General features: G+C 43.2%; 1 protein-coding gene across 1 annotated transcript; it reads left to right on the top strand.

Annotated features, from left to right (window-relative positions):
• The first annotated feature begins 2,588 nt into the window (after positions 1-2,588).
• pwp2h (PWP2 small subunit processome component) lies at positions 2,589-26,943 on the top strand. Its single transcript, XM_056589525.1, has 21 exons — positions 2,589-2,784; positions 3,100-3,212; positions 3,533-3,627; positions 4,041-4,140; positions 5,106-5,249; positions 12,281-12,416; positions 13,173-13,405; positions 13,766-13,909; positions 14,196-14,266; positions 14,549-14,685; positions 15,114-15,262; positions 16,444-16,591; positions 17,047-17,197; positions 18,060-18,240; positions 18,602-18,749; positions 19,308-19,416; positions 20,589-20,654; positions 23,191-23,409; positions 23,695-23,845; positions 24,479-24,553; positions 26,632-26,943. Exons 1-21 carry the CDS (start codon positions 2,767-2,769, stop codon positions 26,816-26,818), a joined length of 2,775 nt encoding a protein of 924 aa, XP_056445500.1. The 5' UTR covers positions 2,589-2,766; the 3' UTR covers positions 26,819-26,943.
• Positions 26,944-26,953: the final 10 nt, after the last annotated feature.

Genomic DNA, 26,953 nt, shown 5'->3' with positions numbered 1-26,953 from the left:
GAGCAGTGTTCTGTTGTACTCCTCATGCCTCTTCCTTTCTTGATCTCTACAGTTGGACATTGATGCTGTGACAACAGACAAGTCTTCTTCCTCTGTCCTTTTCCCCTGCCTCTGTTCTGTATGTTCAGTGTTGTTAAATCATTTATCTTTTTTTTTATTATTTACTATTAGTTACTGTTCTTATTGTGTTCTTGTTATTGTGATGTTTGAATAAACTTGCCTGTAGCAATGTTGGTCAAATGTTTGTATAATTACTGTTATACAACTGTTACTGTTTCAATGTGACCCAGACCATATTTCTCATTTAACAAACATGCGTAGCTTATAATGTGTTCCAGGGCAGAGCAATTATATGCAATGGCTTAAAACAAACCCATCTGTAAAGATCAGTGAATGCATAGCAATCAATGACCAGTGGTGTAGATGGTTTTCGCTCTGTGCAAGGTCATTAGCCCAAGTAAGTCCTATAAAAAAAGAACTACAGTACTAGCAGATGTTGAAGTTGTCAAATCGTTAACAAACAATTTGTATGGAACAATCGGTTAAGGTAAGTTAAGTGCTTGAGTCTCGACACTCGCGATTTTACCCGGGCTCCAGCGCAACTTTCCCTACCAGGTGCAGCCTCAGGTAGCCTATGACCATTCATACAGGAGCAAGCAAGAACGTTACCCTTTTCTGTCCTTGGGAAACGAAAAGACGGACAATCCGTTTCCACTGTTAGAGCAGTTTATCATTGCACATTTACGAGGCATTTCTTTTTTAAACTATCTTTATTTTCGAAAAATAGACAATGACAGATGAAATGATATTGAGCGGGACATTGACTGTATTATTTAAGGGTCATACCGTACCTACCATGTATATAACACATTGAACACAAGAAATTGAAGAAATTCCATTATGCCCATGTACTTTCACCACATAACTATATAAAAAATAAAAGGGCCTGCAGGAAAATATAAATACAGTACGCAAAAAATTAACTTAGACGGAATGTTTCTGATCGTGCTTCAGCTTCAGATGCCGTCAAGAGGGGTCTCTGGTCGTAATCAGTCGCAAGTCCGTCCCTGACCAATCAGCATTCATTAGCATCAGTGTTGTATAGTAGCGAAGTAGAAATACTTTGTTACTGTACTTAAGTAGTTTTTTTGGATATTTGTACTTTACTTTACAACTTATATTTCTCTGTACTTTTACTTTTACTTCGCTACATTTTGCGAAGAAAAGGGATACTTTTACTCCGCTACATTTCCCTTGAAACCTTCGTTACTCGTTAGAAAATCAACTCAGCTTTAGAAAAAAAAAAAAGAATCATGAGAGATATGAGAATAACGTCGGGGACTGTGGTAGAACACAGACTGCGAGCCTGTTTGGCGAATCAGCTGTCCCAGCGCACGTTCGCAAAGCCCCCTTGCTTAGTTACTGTTGCTACGTCGATCAAAACTCCTACGACTGTCAACACACAAATGCATGGCTAGGACGAGGGCAAGGGCTATCAAAATTCTACTATTTGTATCAGGCTGGTTTGTACATGCAGTATTACAACACTATCTTATACACTTCAATACGCTGTATATGTGCCATTTTTGCTACAAAGCTAATTTAAATACCCTTTTTGGGCAGGGACTTAAGTTTTCCGAAAATCCGCGATCCTGGATGACACCAAAATCCATATTAAGTAACGTGTACCAGCGCTTGCGGGATAATGGGTCGGGCTACGATATCTTTCAGTGTCAGTGATTTTTTTTTTGGAGTAACTCCGCGACAGCATCCAGATCATGGCAAAATGGACTGCAATATGCAGTGGAAGGATGTTTTCAAAAAAGATCAACAACGAAGGGGAAACAACAATAATCGAAGCAAAATCATACAGGTCTCAATCAAAAAATTAGAAACTTCACGACCTCAAAATAAATACCACCAGCACAACATTTTAAACTAGTAAGGTTCTTTCACCGCTTTTTTATTAAAAGCAGTTAATTGTACTTTTACTTTCAGTACTTAAGTACATTTAATATCAGAAAAGTACTTTTGATACTTAAGTACAGTAAAGATCAGATACTTTAATACTTTTACTTAAGTACTATTCTAAAAGGTGACTTTTACTTTTACTTAAGTAATTTTCCAGTAAGGTATCTGTACTTTTACTTAAGTATGGCTTTTGAGTACTTTATACACCACTGATTAGCATAATGCTAGCGTGTACGGCCAACAACGGCCCAAACTGTAAGAAATCGAAAGGACATAAGTACTCATTCATTCGACTTTTGAACTATAATCTATATTGAACTTGCTGAATCTACAATAAAATTTGCGATATTTCAACGACAAGCAGGTGAAAGAAACATATTTAGCCGTCTAGCCCCATAGACTCCCATTCATTCTGGACTCGCCCGCGATCACACCCAGTGGATGTCTAATGGAACTACAACGAAGATCGGTACAATGGGGCGTATAGGGAGTGCCCAGGCTCTTCGTAGACGGGCTCTGGTAGAAGGCGGTCCAGTGGATCTCTCCTTCCGCGCCACCAGAGGGCGGTCCAGAGGTTGTCTCCCTCCCCGCCACCAGAGGGCGGTTGTGTGGATCTCTGCCTCCGGAAGTCAACACTGTCAACCTGGACACGTGTGGGACTGGAGTCGGCTGCATCCGACGTGCTTATCGAAGAGTAAAGAATACACTTCCCATGTTCTTCATTCAATTGTATTAGGAAATATTGCCAGCTTACTCTAAATGCGTGTATAAAGGTATAGGAACTGCTTTATAAAAATGAAGTTTGCTTACAGGGTAAGTAATACACCAGTGCTATTACTTATTGCCACTGTCTTATTTTTTTCAACTTATTATCACCTACTTTATTGTACATTATTATTATTTATTATTGTGATCTATGCTTCTACTTATTTTTACACATCTTTATGTACCTTATATTGTATGGTTGCGGCAGTTGAGGAACCAAGCCTAATAGTAATAGTACAAATAGATGTAATAAAAGTAATTCCGATTCTGATGCAGATTCCAAGCCAGCCTCAGTGTGGACTGTCCATATTTCAGTCAGAACCTAGAATACGATAATAAAACCAAGCTGTATCCCAATTGCAGTTCTCCAATCTTTATGGAGCAGTTTATCGCCAGGGCAACTTGAGTTTCTCCAAAGATGGGAACAATGTCATCAGCCCGATCGGAAACCGCGTCTCCGTTTTCGATCTGAAAAAGTAAGTTCGGGTCACTTTCCTGTTCATATGCTCTAATTTTCCATAAAGTAAACCTAGTATTGATCATAAGCAATGCAAACAAACATGGACTTCACCGCAACTGTTTTGATGTTTGTGTCATCTGCTTGTGTGTATTTTTGTTTGTTAATCTGTACATGCATGTGTTTCATGAATGGATGTGTGTGTGGCTGCACGCTCACCTGCAAACGCACCTGTTTGTATTACTATGGGTTATTTTGTGAATGTCTCCCCCATAGATGTGTGTGTGCACATATGAAAAGGACGCACTGATGAAGGGTGTTCTTCTCTTCCCTCTCTAGTAACTCATCTGAAACCCTGCCGTTCTCCACTGTGAAGAACATCACCTGTGTGGGTCTCTCCCCGGACGGCGGCCTGGCCATCGTGGTGGACGAAGGTGAGAAACACCACACGCCACAACCTCTAGTCCAATACACTTATAATAAATGGACTTGAAATGAGTAGTGGAATCTGATCAGTAGAATCGTGGAGATGTGTGTGTGTGCTTGTGCTTTATTTTTGTACATTTGTGTTGTTATGCAAGCTCACCGCATTCACACCTTTCTGTGTTACTATAATAATAATAATAATACATTTAATTTAGAGGCGCCTTTCAAGACACCCAAGGTCAATGTGTACTATGGGTCCTTGTGTTAATGTCTCCCCTATGTGTGATGCTTGTGTGTGTATTTTGTTTGTATATCTGTGTGCATTGGTTTTATGAATGGATGTGTGCGTGTGTGTACATATCTGTATATGCACAATCGTGGCTCATTATGGGTCTGCAAATGTCTGACTGTGTGTGAGCAGATGGCGCAGCGCAGATCATCAGTCTCATCACCAGAGCAGTCCTCCAACATTTCCACTTCCACAAACCTGTCAGCAGCATTCGCTTCTCACCCGACGGCAGGTAAAATGCCAATAATTTCATTACTTATGCCCCCTTTCCACTGATAGTAACAACTCAATTCGCTTTGACTCGGCCCGCCTTTTTTTGCGTTTCGATCACCAAAATTAGGTACCTGGTACCTGGCAGGGCTTTGACTCCGAACTTCGTTATTCGAATATAATTCGAATATCAAAAATCAAACGAATATTAGGCAGCCCTTAATATTCAAACCTGTAATGGCCAGGCCAAGAGGCAGTGAATGAAGTATTGATTAGACAGCGATTTATTAGAAACCTAATAAACCGTTGGAACACGCAAGACCGGTAACCATAGCAACGCTGTAAACAAACCTCGTGAAGCCCAATCCAGGTCTTACTGAAGGCATCTAATGGTCAAAATATTATTCATAAATATTCTAATATTAATAAACAAACAAACTTCGAATATGATTTTTGGGCAAAGTCAAAGCCCTAGTACCTGGTACTTTTTTTAGACTCAACTCTGTCGAGGTTCCAAGAGACCGGATCTGATACTTTTGTGTGACGTAAACAGGCTGCTGGCCACTGATTGGCCAGAGTGACGCCACTGGGCGAATAATTTTGGGCGAGTTGAGCTGGTACTGTCGGTGGAAAAGGGGCAATCCATACCTAATAACCGATCACCTCCTAGCCAATAAGCTCTCGGCTCATCCTGAGGAGCCTCAGCCTGCAAATAGGCCGGGCCAATATGGAAGTTGGCTCATAAACCCATATCACGAAATCCTACTTTATTACAAATACACTGTTTTTAAGACTTTAGGTGTAAACATTACTTATTAACATACCATTATGGTATGACTTGGCATCGCCGTCATATCTGTCAAATAAAACAGAACAAAAAGTTTGATAAACTAAGTGAAATATCCGCTCCAGGAAAGGGAGAAGGACAAGTGATGAGCGACACGATAAGAGCGTTAAGATGTGGCTGTTGGCTTCCTCCTTTGACAGGAAGTTGGTGGTGACCAAGGAGAATGTTGCTTTGCTGTACCACGCGCCAGGCAAGCACCGGGAATACAACGCCCTGGTGCTGGACAAGACATACTATGGCCCTTACGACGAGACCACCTGCATCGACTGGACCACCGACTCCAAGTGAGTTGACCCCAAAACCGGTTCACACCGCGGTTTGATTTCTCTTGAAATGTTTTCCCCTGTCCGACAGGCAGGGTATGATGTTTTTACTGTTAACATCACATTCAATCGATATTGTCGATAGAGAGGTTCTAGAATCTCCACTAGACATACCTTCTAGCGTCTTGACTAGGGATACCTTCTAGAATCTTGAATAGAAATACCTTCTAGAATCTTGACGAGAGCTAAGTTCTAGAATCTTGACGAGAGCCTTGTGTATATTGTGTTTTTATGTTTTTATGTGTACCTGACTGCAAGACAAGTTTCCCTTTTTGGGACAATTTGTTATTGGACTTCTGTGTAGGGCTGAACGATTTTAAGAAAAAATTGAAATTGCGATTTTTCTGGTAGAGATTGTGGTTTCGATTTCAACCACGATTTATTTTCTTTAAATCAAGTTTCAGTATAAATTAATATAACCAATGAATTCCATTAAGGTAATGCAATAATGAAAACTGCTGGCAACAGATTTCAAATGCAAGACTGTTTATTCAAGTACCTAAGAAACAACAACCAAAAAAGTCAATTAAAAAGGGAGCCCTCTTTCTTAAGTAAACTTGCTTCAATGGCTCATCAGCATCAAAATAATTGCACTTTTGTAAAATATATTAAAAAAAAACGAAAAAAAAAACGCAGCTTTGACGATCCCAAAATCGTAATGCTTGAGATCGCGATTTTCGGTCGAAAACGATAGATCGTTCAGCCCTACTTCTGTGCTAGTCATGGATTATCCATAACGATCACCATGTTCGAACATAAGGGTGCTCATAAGTGTACCTGGTACCAGAGTACCCTAGGCCGAAGATCGATGAACGATTTCGTGATCGTGTCATCTGATCTGAGACCGCATGTTTTGGGTGTCTCGGGTTAAGAGAGGGGCGGAACTGTCAGCCGACCACCATCTGGTGGTGAGTTGGATCAGGGAATGGGGGAAATTTCCGGATAGACCTGGTAAGCCCAAACGAGTAGTGCGGGTGAATTGGGAACGTCTGGAGAAGGCCCCCGTCCTAGGTATTTTCAACTCACACCTCCGGCGGAGTTTTTCTGGCATTCCTGTGGAGGGTGGGGGATTTGAGCCGGAGTGGGCGGTGTTCAAAGCCTCCATTGCTGAAGCTGCGGTGGCTAGCTGTGGCCTCAGGGTCTTAGGTTCCTCAAGGGGCGGTAACCCTGGGAAACCGTGGTGGACACCGGTGGTCAGGGAAGCCGTCCGATTGAAGAAGGAGGCCTTCCGGGATATGATATCCTGGAGGACTCCTGACTCGGTTGCAGGGTACCGACAGGCTCAAAGGGCTGCAGCTGCTGCCGTGTCGGAGGCTAAGCAGCGGGTGTGGGAGAAGTTCGGAGAAGGACTTTCGGTCGGCACCAAAGTGTTTCTGGAAGACTATCCGGCACCTCAGGAGGGGGAAACGGGGAACCATCCAAGCTGTGTACAGTAAGGATGGGACTCTGTTGACCTCAACTGAGGAGGTTGTCGGACGTTGGAAGGAACACTTTGAGGAACTCCTGAATCCTAATAACACGCCCTCTATGTTGGAGGCAGAGCTCGAGGTTGTTGGTGTTTCGTCGTCAATTTCCCTGGTGGAGGTCACTGAGGTAGTCAAACATCTCCGCAGTGGCAAAGCCCCAGGGATTGATGAGATCCAGCCAGAAATGCTAAAGGCTCTGGGTGTTGTGGGGCTGTCATGGTTGACGCGCCTATTCAACATCGCGTGGGAGTCGGGTACAGTGCCAAAGGAGTGGCAAACCGGGGTGGTGGTTCCCCTGTTCAAAAAGGGGGACCAGAGAGTGTGTGCCAATTACCGGGGTATCACACTTCTCAGCCTCCCTGGTAAAGTCTACACCAAGGTGCTGGAAAGGAGGGTTCGGCCGATCGTCGAACCTCAGATTGAAGAGGAACAATGCGGTTTTCGCCCCGGACGTGGAACTACGGACCAGCTCTTCACTCTCGCAAGGATCCTGGAGGGGGCCTGGGAGTATGCCCATCCGTTCTACATGTGTTTTGTGGATCTGGAGAAGGCGTATGACCGGGTCCCCCGGGAGAAACTGTGGGAGGTGCTGCGGGAGTATGGGGTAAGGGGGTCTCTCCTCAGGGCCATCCAATCTCTGTACTCCCAAAGCGAGAGCTTTGGGAGTCCTGTTTGTGATATACATGGACAGGATATCGAGGCGTAGTGGTGGTGGGGAGGGGTTGCAGTTCTGTGGTCTGAGGATCTCGTCACTGCTTTTTGCAGATGATGTGGTCCTCATTGGATCATCGGCCTGTGACCTCCAGCACTCACTGGATCGGCTGGCGGCCGAGTGTGAAGCGGCTGGGATGAGGATCAGCACCGCTAAATCTGAGGCCATGACTCTTAGCAGGAAACCGGTGGATTGCTTACTCTGGGTAGAAAATGAGTCCTTAGCCCAAGTGAAGGAGTTCAAGTACCTCGGGGTCTTGTTCGCGAGTGAGGGTACTATGGAGCGTGAGATTGGCCGGAGAATCGGAGCAGCGGGGGCGGTATTGCGTTCGCTTTACCGCACCGTTGTTACGAAAAGAGAGCTGAGCCGCAAGGCAAAGCTCTCGATCTACCGGTCGATCTTCGTTCCTATCCTCATCTATGGTCATGAGGGTTGGGTGATGACCGAAAGGACGAGATCGCGGGTACAAGCGGCCGAGATGAGTTTTCTCAGAAGGGTGGCTGGCGTCTCCCTTAGGGATAGGGTGAGAAGCCTAGCCATCCGTGAGGAACTCGGATTAGAGCCGCTGCTCCTTTACTTAGAAAGGAGTCAGCTAAGGGGGTTCGGGCATCTGGTAAGGATGCCCACTGGGCGCCTCCCTTGGGAGGTGTTTCAGGCACGTCCAGTGGGGAGGAGACCTCGGGGAAGACCCAGGACTAGGTGGAGAGATTATATCTCAACACTGGCCTGGGAATGCCTCGGGATCCCCCCGTCAGAGCTGGTCAATGTGGCCCGGGAAAGGGAAGTCTGGGGCCCCCTGCTTGAGCTGCTCCCCCCGCAGGACAATAAAGTTAAACTGAACTGAACTGAAGCTAGGTTCTAGAATCTTGACTAGAGCTAGGTTCTAGAATCTTGACTAGAGCTAGGTTCTAGAATCTTGACTAGAGCTAGGTTCTAGTATCTTGACTAGAGCTAGGTTCTAGAATCTTGACTAGAGCTAGGTTCTAGAATCTTGACGAGAGCTAGGTTCTAGGATCTTGACGAGAGCTAGGTTCTAGGATCTTGACGAGAGCTAGGTTCTAAAATCTTGACGAGAGCTAGGTTCTAAAATCTTGACTAGGGCTAGGTTCTAGGATCTTGACGAGAGCTAGGTTCTAAAATCTTGACTAGAGCTAGGTTCTAGAATGCAACAACGAATCGATAAAATTGATAAAAATAGATTACTAAAAGCGTTGGCAACTAATTTGGTCATCGATTCGTTGAGTCACGTGATTAATACGTCACTCGTGTGCGCGGCACTGTTTACAGCCAGCCACCAACAGGTTGGTTCATGCACGTCCCCAGCGAGCTTTAGTGTGAGCGAGCATAGCTTGTATTTTGGTCATATCTTAACACTGGACTGTAGGCCTATATAAAAGTCAAAAAAAAAGTAGCAAACATTGTAAAATGTGGTGTGTTAAGTTCGGCTCAGTAGTATGATTGGTGTGTTCAAATGCAACACAAAAAAAAAGAAATTTGAGATTTTGGCGAAAACGTGTTTTCCCAGCAATATAATATAGATAGTAAAGATGGAATTAAGATCTGTTTAACGTCCTATCTTGAGCTATGATCATTTTATCAGCAATTAAAGTAATAATACAAGTTCTATTTCAACAAAATAATAGAAAAGTATCAATAGTGGTATCAATAAAGACTTGGATCGTTAAGGAGTCTCGAAAATGGTGTCGATATCAATAAATATTTACAATCTCCGGACATCCGAGAGAAATTAAGATGATTACATTTATTTTTAACCGTTAGTATTTACCGGTTAAAGATCTTATCGGTTAACCGGTTAACCATGGACATCCCTTATATACTGTATGTGTATGTATGTATGAGGGCTTTGACTCCGAACTTCGTTATTCGAATATAATTAGAATATCAAAAAATAAATCAAAATTCGAACGAATATTAGGCGGCCCTTAATATTCCAACCTGTTATGCCAAGAGGGAGAGACGTCAGAGAACCCGACGTAGTCCATTCATAATATTGTAATGACCACGGAAGAGGCAGTGAACGAAGTATTGATTAGACGGCGATTTATTAGAAACCTAATAAACCGTTGAAACACGCAAGACCGGTAACCATAGCAATGCCGGTAAACAAACCTCGCAAAGTCCAATCCAGGTCTTACTGGGGGCATTTAATGGTCAAAATATTATTAATAAATATTCTAATATATCGGAATATTAACATTAATAACAAACTTCGAATAGGATTTTTGGGCAAAAGTCAAATCCCTAGTATGTATGTATGTATTTGTATGTATGTATGTATGTATGTATATATATATATATATATATTAGAGTTGTCAGTTAAACGCGTTATTCACGGCGTTAACGCAAACCAATTTTAACGGCGTTAAAAAAATTATTGCGCGATTAACGTAATTATTTTATTAACAAAAAAAAACAAAACATTTTTTGGCTCAAAACAAAGAAGCAGTAGCCTGACTGCTATGTTCAAATTACATTTGTTCAAAGCAGTCGTTTAATTGCACTATAGGCTCTTTTTTTGTATCGTCCTGTTTTGATCAGTATATGCCAATGTTATTATCAATAAAAAATCATTTGCACAAGGCAAGCCGATGCACTTCACCATGCTGATAAGATAATTAAAATGAGAAGAATTCTGGGACAAAAGAATCAAGGGATATTTAGCATAGAAAAATAATTTGCGATTAATCGTGAGTTAACTATGACATTAATGCGATTAATCACGATTAAATATTTTAATCGCTTGACAGCTCTAATATATATATACATATATATTAGTGCTGTCAAGCGATTAAAATATTTAATCGCATTTCATAGTTAACTCACGTGTAATCGCGATTAATCACACTTTTTTTTTTACGTTAAATGTCCCTTGATTTCTTTGTCCCATTAATTTTTTTCATTTTAATGCTCTTATCAACATGGTGAGGTGCATCGGCTTGTCTTGTGCAAATGTTTTTTTATTGATAACAACATTGTCATGTACTGATCAAAACAGGACGATAAAAAAAAAAAAGCCTATAGTGCAATTAAACGATGAACATACAAACATACTGCCTTGAACATAGCAGTCAGGCTACTGCTTCTTTGTATTGAGCAAAAAAAAAAAATAACAATAATAATTCATTCATTTGCGTTAATCGCGCGATAAAGAAAGTATCGCCGTTGAACTTGGTTTGCGTTTACCCGTTAATAACGCGTTTAACTGACAGAACGGCGTTAACGCAAACCAATTTTAACGTTAATTTTTTTATTGCGCGATTAACGCAATTCTTTTATTTAAAAAAAAAAAGGTTTTTTTTTTTTTTTGGGCTAAAAAACAAATAAGGTTTTTTTTTTCACTGCTATGTTCGAGGCAGTATCTTTGTATGTTCATCGTTTAATTGAACTATAGGCTTTTTTTTTTGTATCGTCCTGTTTTGATCAGTATATGCTAGGGGTGTGACGAGATCTCGTGCCACGAGATCTCGTGAGATTAAACTCGACGATATTACCCGCGTTAAAAATCTGTCTCGCGAGATTTAAAAAATAAATAAAAAAATAAAATAAATAAAAATACCCGTATTACCGTCGAAGATGCCCCCGCCACTTTTAAATGATTTGTTTGTCAGCATTTTGGGTACCCGGCGGAAATTATGAATGGCAGTAGAGTGACTGATAAGACACGGACAATACCAAGTTGTCAGTGACATACTTGGTCAGACTCTCTGTTTGCACTATTTGCACTCTGTATTGACGGAGTAGAACTTTGATTTGGTTTTGCACATAATATTGTTTGCACTTGAAAAAAAAAGAGAATTATTTAATTTACTTCAACTTTTATAAATTTTAGTTTTAGTTTCAATTTCATGAATGTTAAGAGTTATAATAAAACATTACAAAATGCATGTGCAACTCGGTTAAATAAAAGTCTGTTGGTCCAGTCATATATTTTGTCATTGTAGTTTTCTTAAAATCTCGTCTCGTCTCGATCTCGTGAACCGAATATCGTGTCTCGTCTCGATCTCGTGAACCGAATATCGTGTCTCGTCTCGTCTCGTGAGCTGAGTGTATCGTCACACCCCTAGTATATGCCAATGTTATCAATAAAAATACATTTGCACAAGGCAAGCCGATGCACTTCTCTCCATGTTGATAAGAGCATTAAAATGAGAAAAATTAATGGGACAAAGAAATCAAGGGATATTTAGCATAGAAAAAAGAATTGTGATTAATCGCGATTGCTCGCGATTCATCGTGAGTCAACTATGACATTAATGTGATTAATCGCGAATAAATATTTTATTTGCTTGACAGCACTAATATACATTGTATGTTTTTTTTGTGTTATCCCAGTTATGTTTTTTTATCATTTAATATTACTTTTAATAGTTCCGGGACGTTGGAGCAATAACCTGGTGTTTTTACAATGAATAAAGATGCGGCAATTACAAATGTTTCTTTTTTTATCAAATTAATCGAAAAAATAATCTACAGATTAATCAATTATTAAAATAAGCGTTAGTTGCAGCCCTACTCCTGGCTATGTAGCCAATTAGGTGATGTACAATCACATTGCGGCGCCAGTGATACTGAATGAGGTTATAGCTTTTTTGACTACACTAAAACACAGCAGGGGGGAATTCGAACCGCCCCTCATACAACTTTTTAAGCTGACTTTGAGTTGTATGATATCAATGTGCTTTTTGTCATCCTTCCGACAAGCGATGCGACGGGTGTGTAGCATCGTACATCTCTAGCTGTCGCCCACCGTTTTGATGGGTATGTTAACCATGTGGCGTGTATGTTCCCGGCAGGTGTTTTGCGGTGGGCAGCAAGGACATGTCCACCTGGGTGTTTGGAGCCGAGCGCTGGGCCAACCTCATCTACTACTCACTGGGCGGCCACAAGGACCTGGTGGTGGGCTGCTTCTTCGAGAAGGAAAGCCTGGACGTAAGACGGCCGCAGCCCCATCAATTGTCTTTTTGTGATGGGTTTTGGCACGTTTTGTATTGCCTTTATCCTGTCCTCGCTAAGTGACCTGCCGTCCGGCGTGATGATGTGGCCCAGAAATTGTACCTTTTGCAATAGAAACTGTAGTTTAGCTACACTGGCCTTTTGGCCTTGACTGGCTAAGAACTGTAGTAATACAATAGTTTCCTGTTCGCACACGTCGGAGTCAGGGGAACAAACCAGGAGGTCGTCGACGTATTGAATCAACGTACTTCCTCCTGGTAGAACTAAATTAGCCAAATTGTCGTGCAGCGCTGCGGAAAAAACAGCCGGTGATTCACAATACACTTGTGGTATCCTAGTCCATGTATATGGTTTACCATTAAACTGAAAAGCAAACCAAAATTGGCTCGCTGGATCCACCGGTATGCAAAAGAAAGTGTTTGCAAAGTCGACCACTGAGAACCATTTACTATTCCCAGGTACCTGTGTTAATAGTGTGTGAGGATCAGGAACAATGGGTGTTCTAATTTCATAAAGAAAAACGTAAAAACATGTGGATTCTCCATCACAAGGGCCGCACACACCCACAGTACCACCTTCAAATCCCTAACGGCGGCTGTCTCATGCTGTAGTCCCCAAATATATTGTGTATTTATTATTAGAACAATTCCTACCGGCCCCTAAACCACGGTGCAGGTTTGCAATGGTGTGCAACCCAGACACAGCTCTGAAAGGTTTGTGTTTGTGTTCCAGCTGTACACGGTGAGCCAGGACGGAGCGCTGTGTGTGTGGGAGAGCGACACAGAGCCCAGCGGCCTGGTCCTCACGAAGAAGGTGGCAGAGAAGGAGGAGGAGGAGAAGGAGTCTTCGTTGGAGGAGGGCGAGGAAGCGGAGGAGGGCGGGAGCAGGGCCCAGGTCATCAGGGGGAAAGCGGACAGCCCCAAAGACTCTGAGATCAAGAATGTCCGCTACCTGCAGAAGAGCAAGTAAGGAGAGAGGACCGGCCGCACCTCCATTAAACACCACTTTTGGCTCGAGAGAAATATAGCAGAATTGATGGTTGTCGTCATGGTTAGAAACATTAACGTGAACTGGGAAACACCGTCAAGTTAAAGATTTGGTGATTGAGACTTCTTTAAACACTTAACACGTTGACATTTGTCATATAACTTTAACTGGACAAGTGTGTGTGTGTGTGTCCTAAAGATGCAAAACTAGCACCATCTTCACCATTCTTTCGGTGTCATCACAAACTTTTAGGGTGAACCGGCACGCAATCAAACATAGTGCGCGTTATCAAAGCTGTGGAGGTCTCCAGTCCGAAAATCCTCCTCTGTCTCTTCCAGGCATTTTTTCAACAAGGAGGGCGAGTTCAACAACCTGACCTGCGCCTCCTTCCACAAGGACACGCACATCCTGGTCACCGGCTTCGCCTCCGGGGTCTTCCACCTCCACGAGCTCCCAGAGTTTAACCTCATCCACTCCCTCAGGTACGCACACCCAGGATACACACGCACAAACAACCTCAATAAGTTATGAATGAATATCCACTTTAGAAAAGTGTCACAGATTTTGAAAAGTTAGATACAGAATTCTTTGTTCCAGGTGTTCTTTGTTTGAATAATTAAATGTGTTGAGGATTAACTGTGTGTGTGTGTGTGTGTGTGTGTGTGTGTGTGTGTGTGTGTGTGTGTGTGTGTGTGTGTGTGTGTGTGTGTGTGTGTGTGTGTGTGTGTGTGTGTGTGTGTGTGTGTGTGTGTGTGTGTGTGTGCTCAGTATTTCAGACCAGAGGATATCCTCGGTGGTGATGAACTGCTCTGGGGACTGGATCGGCTTTGGCTGCTCGGGTATGATGACATTACTTACCATCGCAGATCTCACTTTATAGTATCACTGTAGTGGTTCTGCAGTGTGTGTGTGCGCATGTTGAGAGCTGACGTGTGTGGGGTGTAACGCTTGTGTGTATTTTGTTTGTTAATCTGTATTTGCATGTGTTTTATGAATGGAAGTGTGTTTGTGCATATCTGTACAGTATATGCAAATGTGTGTCTCATGGGTCTGTGCTAATGTCTCTCCTCTGTGTGTGTGTGTGTGTGTGTGTGTGTTTGTGTGTGTGTGTCTGTGTGTAGGGATGGGCCAGCTGCTGGTGTGGGAGTGGCAGAGTGAGTCGTACGTTTTCAAGCAGCAGGGTCACTTCAACAACATGGCCTCCCTGGCCTACTCCCCTGATGGACAGTACATCGTAACCGGCGGCGACGACGGCAAGGTCAGCCCTGTCTCTGTAGTAACCATGGAACCTAGCGTATTTGTAATACAATTGTGCTCACCTGCCAAAGGTCTTAGTTGAACTTGTCGAATGTGTTTCTTGTGTCGAGTGTGTGTTGGAGCGTTTTAGCTGGTTGACTGTGTAAGTGTGTTGAATCTGTTAACTGGTTGAACCGTTAGCGTGTTGTGTCTGTTAGCATGCTAGCCTGTTGGATCTCTGAGCGCGATGCGTCCATTAGTGTGCTAGCCTGTTGGATCTGTTGGCACATTGCGTCCGTTAGCGTGCTAGCCTGTTGTTTCTCTGAGCGTGATGCGTCCGTTAGCGTGGCAACCTTTAGGATCTGTTGGCACATTGTTTCTGTTAGCATACGTCTGATAGCATGCTAGACTGTTGGGTCTCTGAGCGCTGTGTTCCCGTTGCGTCTCCAGGTGAAGGTGTGGAACACCAACAGCGGCCTGTGCTTTGTTACGTTCACGGAGCACACCAGCAGCATCACCCATGTCACCTTCACCTCCAGCGGGTTCGTCATCGTCAGCGCGTCCCTGGATGGCACGGTGCGGGCATACGACCTCCACAGGTGACGGACATAGTGTGTGTGTGTGTGTGTGTGTGTGTGTGTGTGTGATGTACAAATATCACAACAAACACTTTATTTGGTATGAATGGTTAAGGAATCAGAATCTCTTTATTGGATTGAATACACTGTCTGGATGTAGTTTGGATTATTGAATGAGAGGATTTGAGGCACCAGAATGTAATAAATAGTGAGGAAAAGTAGAGGTGAATGCTAGTTTTGCTTTAGTCAACGAAAAATATAAGATGTTGGTTTTGTCAATACTACTAGGTACTTACCGTATTTTGCGGACTATAAGTCGCGTTTTTTTTGTAGTTTGGCTTGCCCTGCGACTTATATTTCGAAGCGACTTATATGCCAAAATTGTGCGTACATAATCTTCGGCCGCAAGATGGCACCGTCATTCATTAGGCCTACAACTGAACGCTGCAAGCCTACTGCACCACCGAATAAATTATATTCTCGTCGTCATCGTCCTCAATGTCCTCCGGTTCAACCAAAGCTACCCCAGCCTTAGCTGCAATGTTGTGCAACATAGCTGTCACACATATCACAGCGCATGACTTGGCCAGCGAAAACTGGAGCCCTCCGCTGGACTTGTGAAGGCATCTAAAGCGCAACTTCCACCTCCCGATCATGCTCTCAGGTTTAGGACCGCCGCGCATACGCGTCCGGTGGAATCCCGGTGTCACTGAATTCGGTATACTCTCAGAACTACGAGTGGGACCGACACACCTATATTGCTATTGCAATTTTATTCAGTCTCTCCAGACTAAACGTTCTTGTTTAAATGTTTAAAAATAAATGCGACTTATACACCGATGCGACGTATGTATGTTTTTTTCCTCGTCATGGAGCATTTTTTGACTGATAAGACTAATACTCGGGAGCGACAAATAGTCCGGAAAATACAGTACACTATATTGACTGAGTTAAATATAATTGCATTACAAAAAAGTGTCAAAAAAAATAAGACTAAAATGCTCAGACTTTTAGTCGACTGAAACTTGACTAGACTGAAAAGAGTAAGAACGTGACGAAAAACTAATAAACTAAAATGACAGCTTGACACAAAGACTAGACTCAAACTAAATTTAAAACAGGCCGCCAAAAACAACATTGGTGAATGCTGAAGTGGATGTATAAGCTCTCTCGGTTACGATGGCGTCTCTCTGCGTGCACAGGTACCGCAACTTCCGCACGTTCACCTCGCCGCGCCCCGTGCAGTTCTCCTCCCTGGCCGTCGATTTCAGCGGTGAGCTGGTGAGCGCCGGAGCCCAGGACTCCTTCGAGATCTTCATCTGGTCCATGCAGACGGGAAGGCTGCTGGAGGTGAGCCCCTGGTCTCAGGGAAGGCCGTGCGCTGTGGTCAAATGTGCGCGATGGGAGGAACCCTGCTCTGTGCAATGTATTAAAGTCCTGCAATTGGTGGACCGTGCATTATGAGGACATTGCAATGTGAAATAATCAATGCGGGGGCCGTGCAATGGGATTATCAGAAGCGTATAATTGTCTATGCAGCAAAACACAAACATTTCAGTTTACAAGAAAGTGTTTTATTGAATATACCATTATTCATGATGAAATGTGTTCGAACAGCTTGCATGTTTCATTGAAGCTCCTGATTTTCATCAATATGAAGGAAATGCCTCGGGTTATTAAACTAGATTTGGTGAAGTTTGGTTGGTTACAGTCAGGTCAAGGATCTAGGGAGGAAGCAATGCATTTTGGGACTTCCCATAGAAGTCTCCATAAGGCTCTCTGACCGTACGTGTGCCTGTCGTCAGGTGCTGGCGGGCCATGCGGGGCCGGTCAGCAGCCTGTGTTTCAGTCCGGTCCAGTCCATCCTGGCCAGCGCTTCCTGGGACAAGACGGTCCGCATCTGGGACATGATTGACAGCTGGCAGACCAAGGAGACGCTGCCACTCCCCGCCGACGGTACCGTGCACCCCTCCAGATAGCATCAGATCACACCTGGTTCAGATCCATTTAAGATCTAGTTCAGATTATTTTAGATGTAGTTCGGATTATTAAAAATGTAGTTCCGATTATTTTAGGTCAAATTCCGATTATTTTAGATCGAATTCAGATTAATTCAAATTTAGTTCAGATTATTTAGAAAAAGTTCAGATAACGTAAATTCGGATTAAATCTAGTTCAGATAACGTCTAGGTCAGATAACATGTAGTTCAGATTACATCTAGTTCAGATCTATTTCGGATTATTTTAGATCTCGTTCAGATTATTTTAGATCTAGTTCAGGTTGTACTAGATCTAACATTTCGGATGAAATCAAGGTTAGATTATTCAAAATCCAGTCTAGATTAGATCAATTTCAGAATATTAAAATCTTGTCCAGATTAAATCTCATTCAGATTACCCCTTTACAAACTATATCCAGGTCAAATTAGATGTAGTTCAGATAACACTTTGTTCATATTAAATCTAGTTTACATTAGATTATATCTAATAGATAAACTATAGTTCAGAATAAATATAGTTCCTATTTAATCAAGTTTATATTTGATTTGTATGTAGTCTATAATCGATTAGAGCCCATTGATCTTCGCATTAGGTTAAAAACAGAATCAAATGCGCTTCTACTCACTTTTCACTTTTAAGAAATGTCCAAACATTAAAAAGGTGCTTACGCTATTAGCTCTTAAAAATATCTGTTTTAGATTGAACATGTTTTATGTTTTTATTTTAACTCATCTTCCTCTTTCAATTTCCTACAATTGAATGGGTGCCGGCTACACCTTGTTCCAATAACATGAGCGTGAGCTGGTCTGGTCCCCAGGTCTGGCCGTCTCCTACCGACCCGACGGACAGGAGCTGGCTGTGGCCACTCTGGACGGGGAGATCTCCTTCTGGGTACCCCAGGACGCCACGCAGACGGGCTCCATCGCCGGGCGTCACGACCTGGTGATGGGCCGCAAGGAGTCGGAGAAGATCACTGCCAAACAGTCGGCCAAGGGCAAGTGAGTCCCCGCCCACAAGAGATCTTTCTGATTGGCTGCAACTGGTGCAGAGTGACTTGTCATCGTAACTCGCTGATGTTTTTTTTATTTGAAAGCCATTTACAGCGTTCTGTCCTTCATGTCGTTTACAACATTTTGTCTTTTGCTGCGTTCTGTGTCTTGTTTGAAGGTAGTTAACAGCATTCTGTGTCTAGTCTCAAAGTGGTTTAAGGAGTTCTTTGTCTAGTCTCAAAGTGGTTTAAGGTGTCCTGTGTCTAGTCACAAAGTAGTTTACAGCGTTCTCTGTCTAGTCTCAAAGCTGTTTAAAGTGTCCTCTGTCTAGTATAAAAGTGGTTTACGGCGTTTTACCTCCTGTTTGAAGGTCGTTTACGGCTTTGTGCTACTCTGCGGACGGGGCGTCCATCTTGGCAGGCGGTCAGTCCAGGTTTGTGTGCATCTACAACGTCAAGGAGCAGATCCTCATGAAGAAGTTCGAGGTCTCCTGCAACCTGTCGTTTGACGCCATGGAGGTACCGTACCGTCTGTTTGACTTTTGCTATTTACTCGCATTTTCTGACTGTTAATGTCTGTTCCATTAATATACGGTATTACCGTCTTATCTTATCGGTTCAACTAAACATGATCAATACACATTTCTCTTCTTACGTAGACTGCCAGCGTTTTTCTCATCTCCTCAAATGATTTAATTCATTAAGTGAGACACAATTTGCTGGGGCTCTGCCCGCCACAGTAGGTCTAGTCTGAGGGTCTGAAGTGGTGCCATGTCTTAATGAAGCTAATGTAATGGGTTGTGAAGTGGTGTCACGTCTGAATGAAGCTAATGGGAACGGGTTGTGAAGTGATATCACGTCTGAATGGAGCTAATGGGATCGGGTTTTGAAGTGGTGTCACAACTGAATGAAGACCTGCTGATGAACAGGTTGTGAAGTGGTGTCACGTCTGAATCAGGCTAATGTGAACGGGTTGTGAAATGCTGTCACGTCTGAATGAAGCTAATGTGAACGGGTTGTGAAGTGATGTCGCGTCTGAATGAAGCCCTGCTGATCTAAACTGGTTGTCTTCTCCAGGAGTTCCTGGACCGGCGGAAGATGACAGAGTTCGGCAGTCTGGCTCTGGTGGACGAGGGCGCCGGGGACGGAGACGGAGTTCAGCTCAGCCTACCTGGCGTCAGGAAAGGTGAGAGGCTGGCCCAGGGTCTCAAGTACCAACCCCCATGTCGCTCAGTTCAAAATAACTAAAATCTGAACATGAGTGACGTTCAGATTTTGTACTTCAATGATCGCGGGGAAAGTGTACCCTCAGAAGTGCCCTACTCAGGGGTATAAACTTCATAAAAAAAGAGAATAGAAATTTGCGAAAACATTGTAATAAAAATGTGCATAGTTATAGAAAAATAGGCATCCACAGAAATTAACTCAAAATATAACTTAAAACTCTTAACTATAATTCAGATGCTGGGATATTGCACAATCAAGATTTCTGATTTGAAGCACTGTTTTATTTGCATGGAACACTGCAATATAAATTATAGTTATATACCGTATTTTCCGGACTATACGTCGCTCCCGAGTATGAGTCGCATCAGTCAAAAAATGCTCCATGACGAAGAAAAAAACATACATACGTCGCATCGGTGTATAAGTCGCATTTATTTTTAAACATTTAAACAAGAACGTTTAGTCTGGAGAGACTGAATAAAATTGCAATAGCAATATAGGTGTGTCGGTCCCACTCGTAGTTCTGAGAGTATACCGAATTCAGTGACACCGGGATTCCACCGGACGGGTATGCGCCGCGGTCCTAAACCTGAGCGCACGATCGGGAGGTGGAAGTTGCGCTCACAAGTCCAGCGGAGGGCTCCAGTTTTCGCCGGCCAAGTCATGCGCTGTGATATGTGTGACAGCTATGTTGCACAACATTGCAGCTAAGGCTGGGGTAGCTTTGGTTGAACCGGAGGACATTGAGGACGATGACGACGAGAATATAATTTATTCGGTGGTGCAGTAGGCTTGCAGCGTTCAGTTGTAGGCCTAATGAATGACGGTGCCATCTTGCGGCCGAAGATTATGTACGCACAATTTTGGCATATAAGTCGCTTCGAAATATAAGTCGCAGGGCAAGCCAAACTACAAAAAAACCGCGACTTATAGTCCGGAAAATACGGTAGTCAGTTATATTCGTCGAATGATTCGTCCAACATTCATTGCCTGTTTGTTTGTTATATGCATGGGGGATGTTTAAATCATCCTGTGTTTGTGTAAACTGGTGGGATTTAGACGCATGACTATTGACTGTCTCTCTCTCACTCTATTTATCTCTGTCTCTCTCCCTCTCTCTTCTCTCTCTAGGAGATATGAGCTCCAGACACTTCAAGCCGGAGATCAGGGTCAGCTCTCTGCGGTTCTCCCCGACTGGTGAGTAATGGTTGTGACATCACAAATGGCAGTGCCCCCCGGGATGTGTGATGGTTGATGCTAACAGCCTACCCAGTGGACTGGGCCCACTCTGTCCAATCAATCAACAACTGGTCAGATTATACCCAGCATGCATTTGAGGGATACTCCCACTTGTGAGGTCACAATTAGGTTGATCGTTAAAGGGGTGATATCATGCTTTTTCAACTTTTCCCTTTGCTTAAGACTGTTATAAGAGGCATTTTTTTTTGTTTTATGTCTGGTAAACTTATCTCAGGGTGTCCGCGCGGTAGTAAAAAATAAAATGTAAAATTGACTTGGTAGTACATTTTTCACCACCACCTCAATATAAAATGAGTTTCCATTTTTTTGTTTACATGTTTTAACTTCATCTAGCCTAAAAAATACAATATAAGGTGCTAACAGGACCTGAACTGAGTAGCCGTTAGAGTTGACGTCGCTGGTTGCTATAGCGACGCCCGTGTTACACCGAATTCTGCGACCCACCGAAAAGTGTGACCCCAGGGGGCGCTGTTGCATATTTACTGCAATATGCACGAGTTTGAAGCATAGACAGGCATGACAAAAACATACATAAAACATAAGATCTCCCCCATACCAATTACCTTTTTATTAAAGGTGCTTAATAAATACATTTGATTGATTTGATAAGCATTTTACAGACCCATACAATGGATAGGTGATAAATTCCGCTGATTTACCTTTGAGCATTTCCTATTATAGGCTACTGTGTAAAATGCTGTTTAGAATTAATGTTTGTATCAAGAAAATAAAGACCCACCGGAGATCTTATGATCTTATATTTTGTTATAATGCACACGTGCTTGTTGCAGAAAATGTGCAACTGCGCCCCCTGGGGCCACACTTTTCGGTGGGTCGCAGAATTCGGTGTAACACCAGCAACATTTTCCCCCTTTTCCCCTCAGGGTTCTGTACGGCTGAGTTTATATTCCTATGAGAGAATGGGTAAATGCAAGTTTTCGCAAACATGGGTTGACGACCCGACATTTCAAGACTGGCTGAAACCCATGATGGGAAATGACCGAGAAGCTTTTTGCTCGTTGTGCAAAAAAACGATCAATGTGACATGGAACGGCATTAAAGCGATTAAATCACACAACGCTTCAAGCATTCACCAGCGGCTTTGTGCGAAGGGGGAGCAGCTCTCTATTAGAGGTCTATGCGGGACACAATATTCACTCCCGCTCCCGCCTTGTACAGTGCTGCTCCCACTGCTGCTGCTCCCACCCGCACCTGCAAAGAGCTGTAATTTTAAGTTCCGCTCCCGCCCGCATCTATGATATTATATCCCGCTCCCGCCCGCAAATGCCCGCAAGGATGGATGTTTACTTTCTGTCTCAGGAAAGGCCTGTCCATTGGCTTGGAAAAAACGAGCGCGCACATAATTCATTAGGCTACCAGTATTGGTAACTAATTTATTGGTAAGCCTGCATGTTTTCAACCATACAAAACATTAAATAGGCCTCAGTAACTGAAACACGAAACAGTCACATATTAAAAAAATAAAAACTCTGCAGGTCAGTACCAGCACGTCTAAATGAAAAATGAAAGGTAAAAGAATCAGCTGCTGCTTCGACCATGAAGTAAAAGTTGTTGGAAAAGTAGGTTTTGCTTATTGATGAGGGCTTCATGATAATTTGTATATCATCTATCATCCCGCCCGCCCCCGCAATGAGCTTTAATTTTTGTCCTGCGCTGCACTATTTTGCGTCGCGTCCCGCAGGAGTGAAGACCTCTACTCTCTATGTCGTTGTTTTGCGGTGCTAGCAGCAGCAGCACTAGGGCTACAGGGATTGCGGCATTGTCACATTTATACCTTATAGTAAGTAGTAAGTGGTGCTTTGCATACCCCCCGCCCCGCTGCTTGATGTCGTGTTGGTAGTAAGAAATATTGTGGAGGTAGTAAATTCATCTCTATGATTCCTGCATATACCCTGATATCTGCTAGTCAAATCTAAGTCTGAGCCAGGGGGAGTATTTACGCCCACCGAGAACGCCCCTCGTTAAGTGCGTGAAACAGCTTGTTTGCTCTCAAACTATTCTTCCGTAACAGTGTGACGTCAGACTGTGCAGTGGGCGTTGCTAAAGTGCAGGAGTCGGGCCTCCCAGCTACCTGCAATGTTTACAACTTCTCGGGGGGTACGAATTTGCTAACACATGTGCAATGCGTTCGACCAATCACAGCAGACTGGACTACTTGGGAGGGGGGCCTTAAGCGACTTGATACAAAACAGAAAGTTTTTGAAAGATGCTGAAATGTTTTTTCAGAAATGAACAGTATGAGAATAATAAGGGGTATTTCTAACATACAGGCATGTAACCCTATTCTAGTTTTACCCCCAAATGCATTTATTTACCGTAAAGAAGCATGATATATGTAGAAAACAAGATCTATAATTGCTGGTAACGACATATCGACCAAAAAACGGATGCTCTTCAAAGACGGGATTAAGTGTGAGTTCTTGCGTGAAGACCTTTTGACCTGGGTCACCAGGTCGCAGCTGGGCTGCCACGACGACGGAGGGCCTGCTGGTCTACTCTCTGGATGGCTCGATGATCTTCGACCCCTACGACCTGGACCTGGACGTGACCCCCGCCAGCGTGCGCTGCCAGCTGCGGCTCAAGGAGTGGACGTCGGCCATCGTGCTGGCGTTCCGTCTCAACGAGCACGCCCTCACGCAGGAGGTCCTGGAGACGGTCCCGCACAAAGAGAGTGAGTCCCCGCCTAATAGAGCATCGGCCCAAGGACTCAAACCTGCTCCGAGCCTAAACCCCAGCACTGTAACCCCTCGCACCCTGACCCCTCTCACCCTGACACTTGACCCTCAAACCCTCCTACCCCTAACCCCAATGTCCTAGAATCCTCCTAACCCCTTCAACTTGAACCCTTCCACTCTAACTGTAGTTATTTAAAATAAATGAATGATTTGGTAGCAGATCATCTTACCCATGTGTGCACTAACATGTTTGTGTCTGCGCCCGTATGTGTTTCTGTTAGTCCCCGTGGTGTGTGGGTCGCTCCCCGACGTGTACGTGGAAAAGCTTCTGTTCTTCCTGGCGGGCTGTCTGGAGAAGTCTGCCCACCTGCAGTTCTACCTGAGCTGGGCGCAGAACTTGCTGCTGTTGCACGGACAGAAGCTCAAGAACAGGTGACCTTTCACCCTTAAGAGAAGCACTAGCTTGGGGCTACATGACATCATATCGGCGGCATATAGTAATTGAGCCAGCATATATCATGTAGCCATCATATTCCCAGAATGTAGCCACATTGCCATCACAGAGCAACTTAGCAATATAAAGCCACTAAGCCTCACATAGCTATTAAATAGCCAATGTATACCAATTTATAGTCCTACAGGCTTCATGTAACAATTTAGCATCGTAATCGACTAAGCATCTTATAGCAAGTTGGCATTATATAGCCATCACGTAACAACTTATTATCAAATAGCCATCACATAGCAACTTAACATCTAGGAACTTACTATAATGTAGCCAGCACTTGGCCATCATATTGTAACTTAGCATCCTATAATACAGATGGTACTATTTTTTTAATCTCCGAGGGGAAACTTGGTTGTCTCAGCAGAAAGTACCATGGTAAAATAAATGTGCATATAGTATATACAGTATGTGTGTAATGTGTTTACATTATTGTGTAAACACATTGAGACTTATAGAACTATAAAGTAATATAAAGTATTAATTCATTGGGCCTGGGCTAACTAGTGGGCTAACAGCTAGTTGGCTAACTCTTGTGTCTCTTTTCTCTTTTCTTCCAGATCGGGAGCCATCCTGCCCACCATCCAGTCCTTACAGAAGAGTCTACAGAGACATTTTGAAAGTCTCTCCAAGCTGTAAGCCTTCAACCCACAACCAACTTTACTTTCTCACAACCAACCCCTAGAATTTCCTTAAAGCCACCTATGCCCCTCTGTCAGTTAAACGTATACTATCGTAACATGGCATAGTCAAGTGTCTTAATGTAATATCTTGGTTTATATAAACAGGCTTATGTTAGTAAAGCTTAGCAGTTTAAATTTGAAAGGGTTAAACAAATGTGTTCTGCATCTGGAAATTAGAATGTCTTGGTAGACATGGGCTGCAAAGTGTCTGTTGTAGCTCCTTCAGTGCCTCCTATTGGCCCCTAGGTGGAGCGCCATCCTCACTCAGAGTAATTGCTGTATGCCAGGGGTTCAACTACTAGTTTCTTATGAGGGACAGATTAGTCAACCATAAATTGGAGGGGTGGCTACATTTGAATGTTAATTATCCATAGCATTTATATGGTATCGTGAAAAGACACTAATGTATCAATGTTGTCATCAACAATGCGTGAATTAATTTATTATAAAATTCATCAATGATGAATGGCTGTGCTGAAGCACTGCAGAGGTACACTTGGCCCCGTTTATTTTCTTAACATCAGTTACTTGAAATTACTTATTTGACTTGGCAGGAACTGCAACGTTAGACTCTGTAGTGGATCACTTATAAGAGAGGAATGAGGATTTGCTTTGATGGCGTTCATATGCGAGAGGCTGGACTCAAGTATATGCCAAACCTAGATCCTAGGTTTGTTTTGATGTGCAGCCTATGGAAGTAAATCGGTGTCATTGGATTTTTAAAATAAAAAGCCATTGAATTTTTAGCACTGAATATTTATGCATTGAAGTAAAGTATCTGGATTTTTTTGCCCTCAAAATCACATATTCAACGTTAAAAAATTAAACTTATATATTTTCAACGTCCCCAAATTCAACATGCCAAAGTCAGCTGCAAAATTCAATGTAAGAAATTCAGCGTTAACATCGGGGAACCCAAGGAAGAGCAATCGATCCTAGATGCTAGATCGCGGTAAATCAAGGAGAGCGAGGGGATTTTACAGAGAATTCTGCGACCAACTGAAAAGTGTGACCCCAGGGGGAGCTGTTGCACATTTTCTGCAACTTGAACGAGTTTGAAGCGTTGACAGGAATTAAGTCGTTCATGTGCGGAAACATGCAGGAGTTTAAGAGTTTAAAAGTCATCGATCACTCAAATTGGGGGTATTCGTTTTGTGACACTGGCCGCACGATAAGTGGCTGGAGTAAAACGGTTGATATGACTCTGTGGTGGCATAACAAGAGCGCAAAGAGCCAACACTATTCCGCACCGAGTGGCATGATACAGATATGATGACAAATTAAAAGCAGGTTGCTGTCGGGCGCTTCTTCCCGAGGCACGCCGTGCCTCTTGTTATTAAATGTGCTGAATAAATACATTTTATTTTATTTTCATTTTACAGGCCGATACAATGGATAGGGCGTTTGGTAAGGTCCACAACCGTTGTTTCTCTCCCCATAAAAAGCTGCAGTCAGTGTTAAATGACGTTGATTGGGGGCGATGCGAAGGGCCACAGTCTCCTGACGCAGTCAAGATACCCTTACGTAGTCATCTAACGGCATTGTGTAAAAAAGAATCTCCCCTCAGCTGACAGATCTCATGGAAGTTTGCGTAAGGGGCGGTGCTGTACACTCGATGCTGCAGTCAGGAGGTTTATCAGTGACATACCGCTGTCCGTTGTGCTCTAAAACTCGCCGCTGACTTTTGTACAGAGCAGGCTTTGATAGATGCGGGCAGCCATGCCCTGCACTCAACCCAGATCGGCACTTTAAGAATAAACATGGATTCTAGATAAAGATAGGCATAGCTACAGAATATATATAAGTATAATTGCGAGTGAAATGTAACTCAATTGCTCTGCCTACAAATTTTCAAAGAGACTTCAAAGTTCATGTTGACACAATAGTTGGTTGTCAGGCGTGGCATAATGGCAACATAATTAATTAGAAAAAAATGAAGGTACAGACGGTCAAAGTTGTTTAATAAATACTGCTGGATGGATGGTACATTTCCGTCGGCCGTTGACAATGTTTTTGTTGTCTCTTTTCAGATGCGAGTGGAACATTTACACGATCCGTTACGCAGTGGCCCTGTCGAAACAGAGAGGACTGAAGCGAAGCGCAGAACAGCTGGAGGAGGGGGAGGAGGAGGAGGAGGAGGAGGAAGTGGTGGAGGATGAGGATTTGTTTGAAGGGATGAGCCAGGCCTCTATGGAAAACACCGTCATGGTTAAGTAAAAGGCTGGGTCCAATCTCGAGTCATCTTCATTCCTTTGCGATGCCTGATTTGAAAAAAAATGCTTTGTTGGACTGTTGAAAGTTATTGTAAATGTTTTTTATTAAAGAGATTGAGATTTATAAAAGGGTATGGTC

This window comes from Gadus chalcogrammus, chromosome 4 (assembly GCF_026213295.1).
Source record: "Gadus chalcogrammus isolate NIFS_2021 chromosome 4, NIFS_Gcha_1.0, whole genome shotgun sequence".
Taxonomy (NCBI): domain Eukaryota; kingdom Metazoa; phylum Chordata; class Actinopteri; order Gadiformes; family Gadidae; genus Gadus; species Gadus chalcogrammus.
The sequence above is the reverse complement of the archived record's forward strand: the minus strand, read 5'-3'. Positions and strand labels throughout refer to the sequence as shown.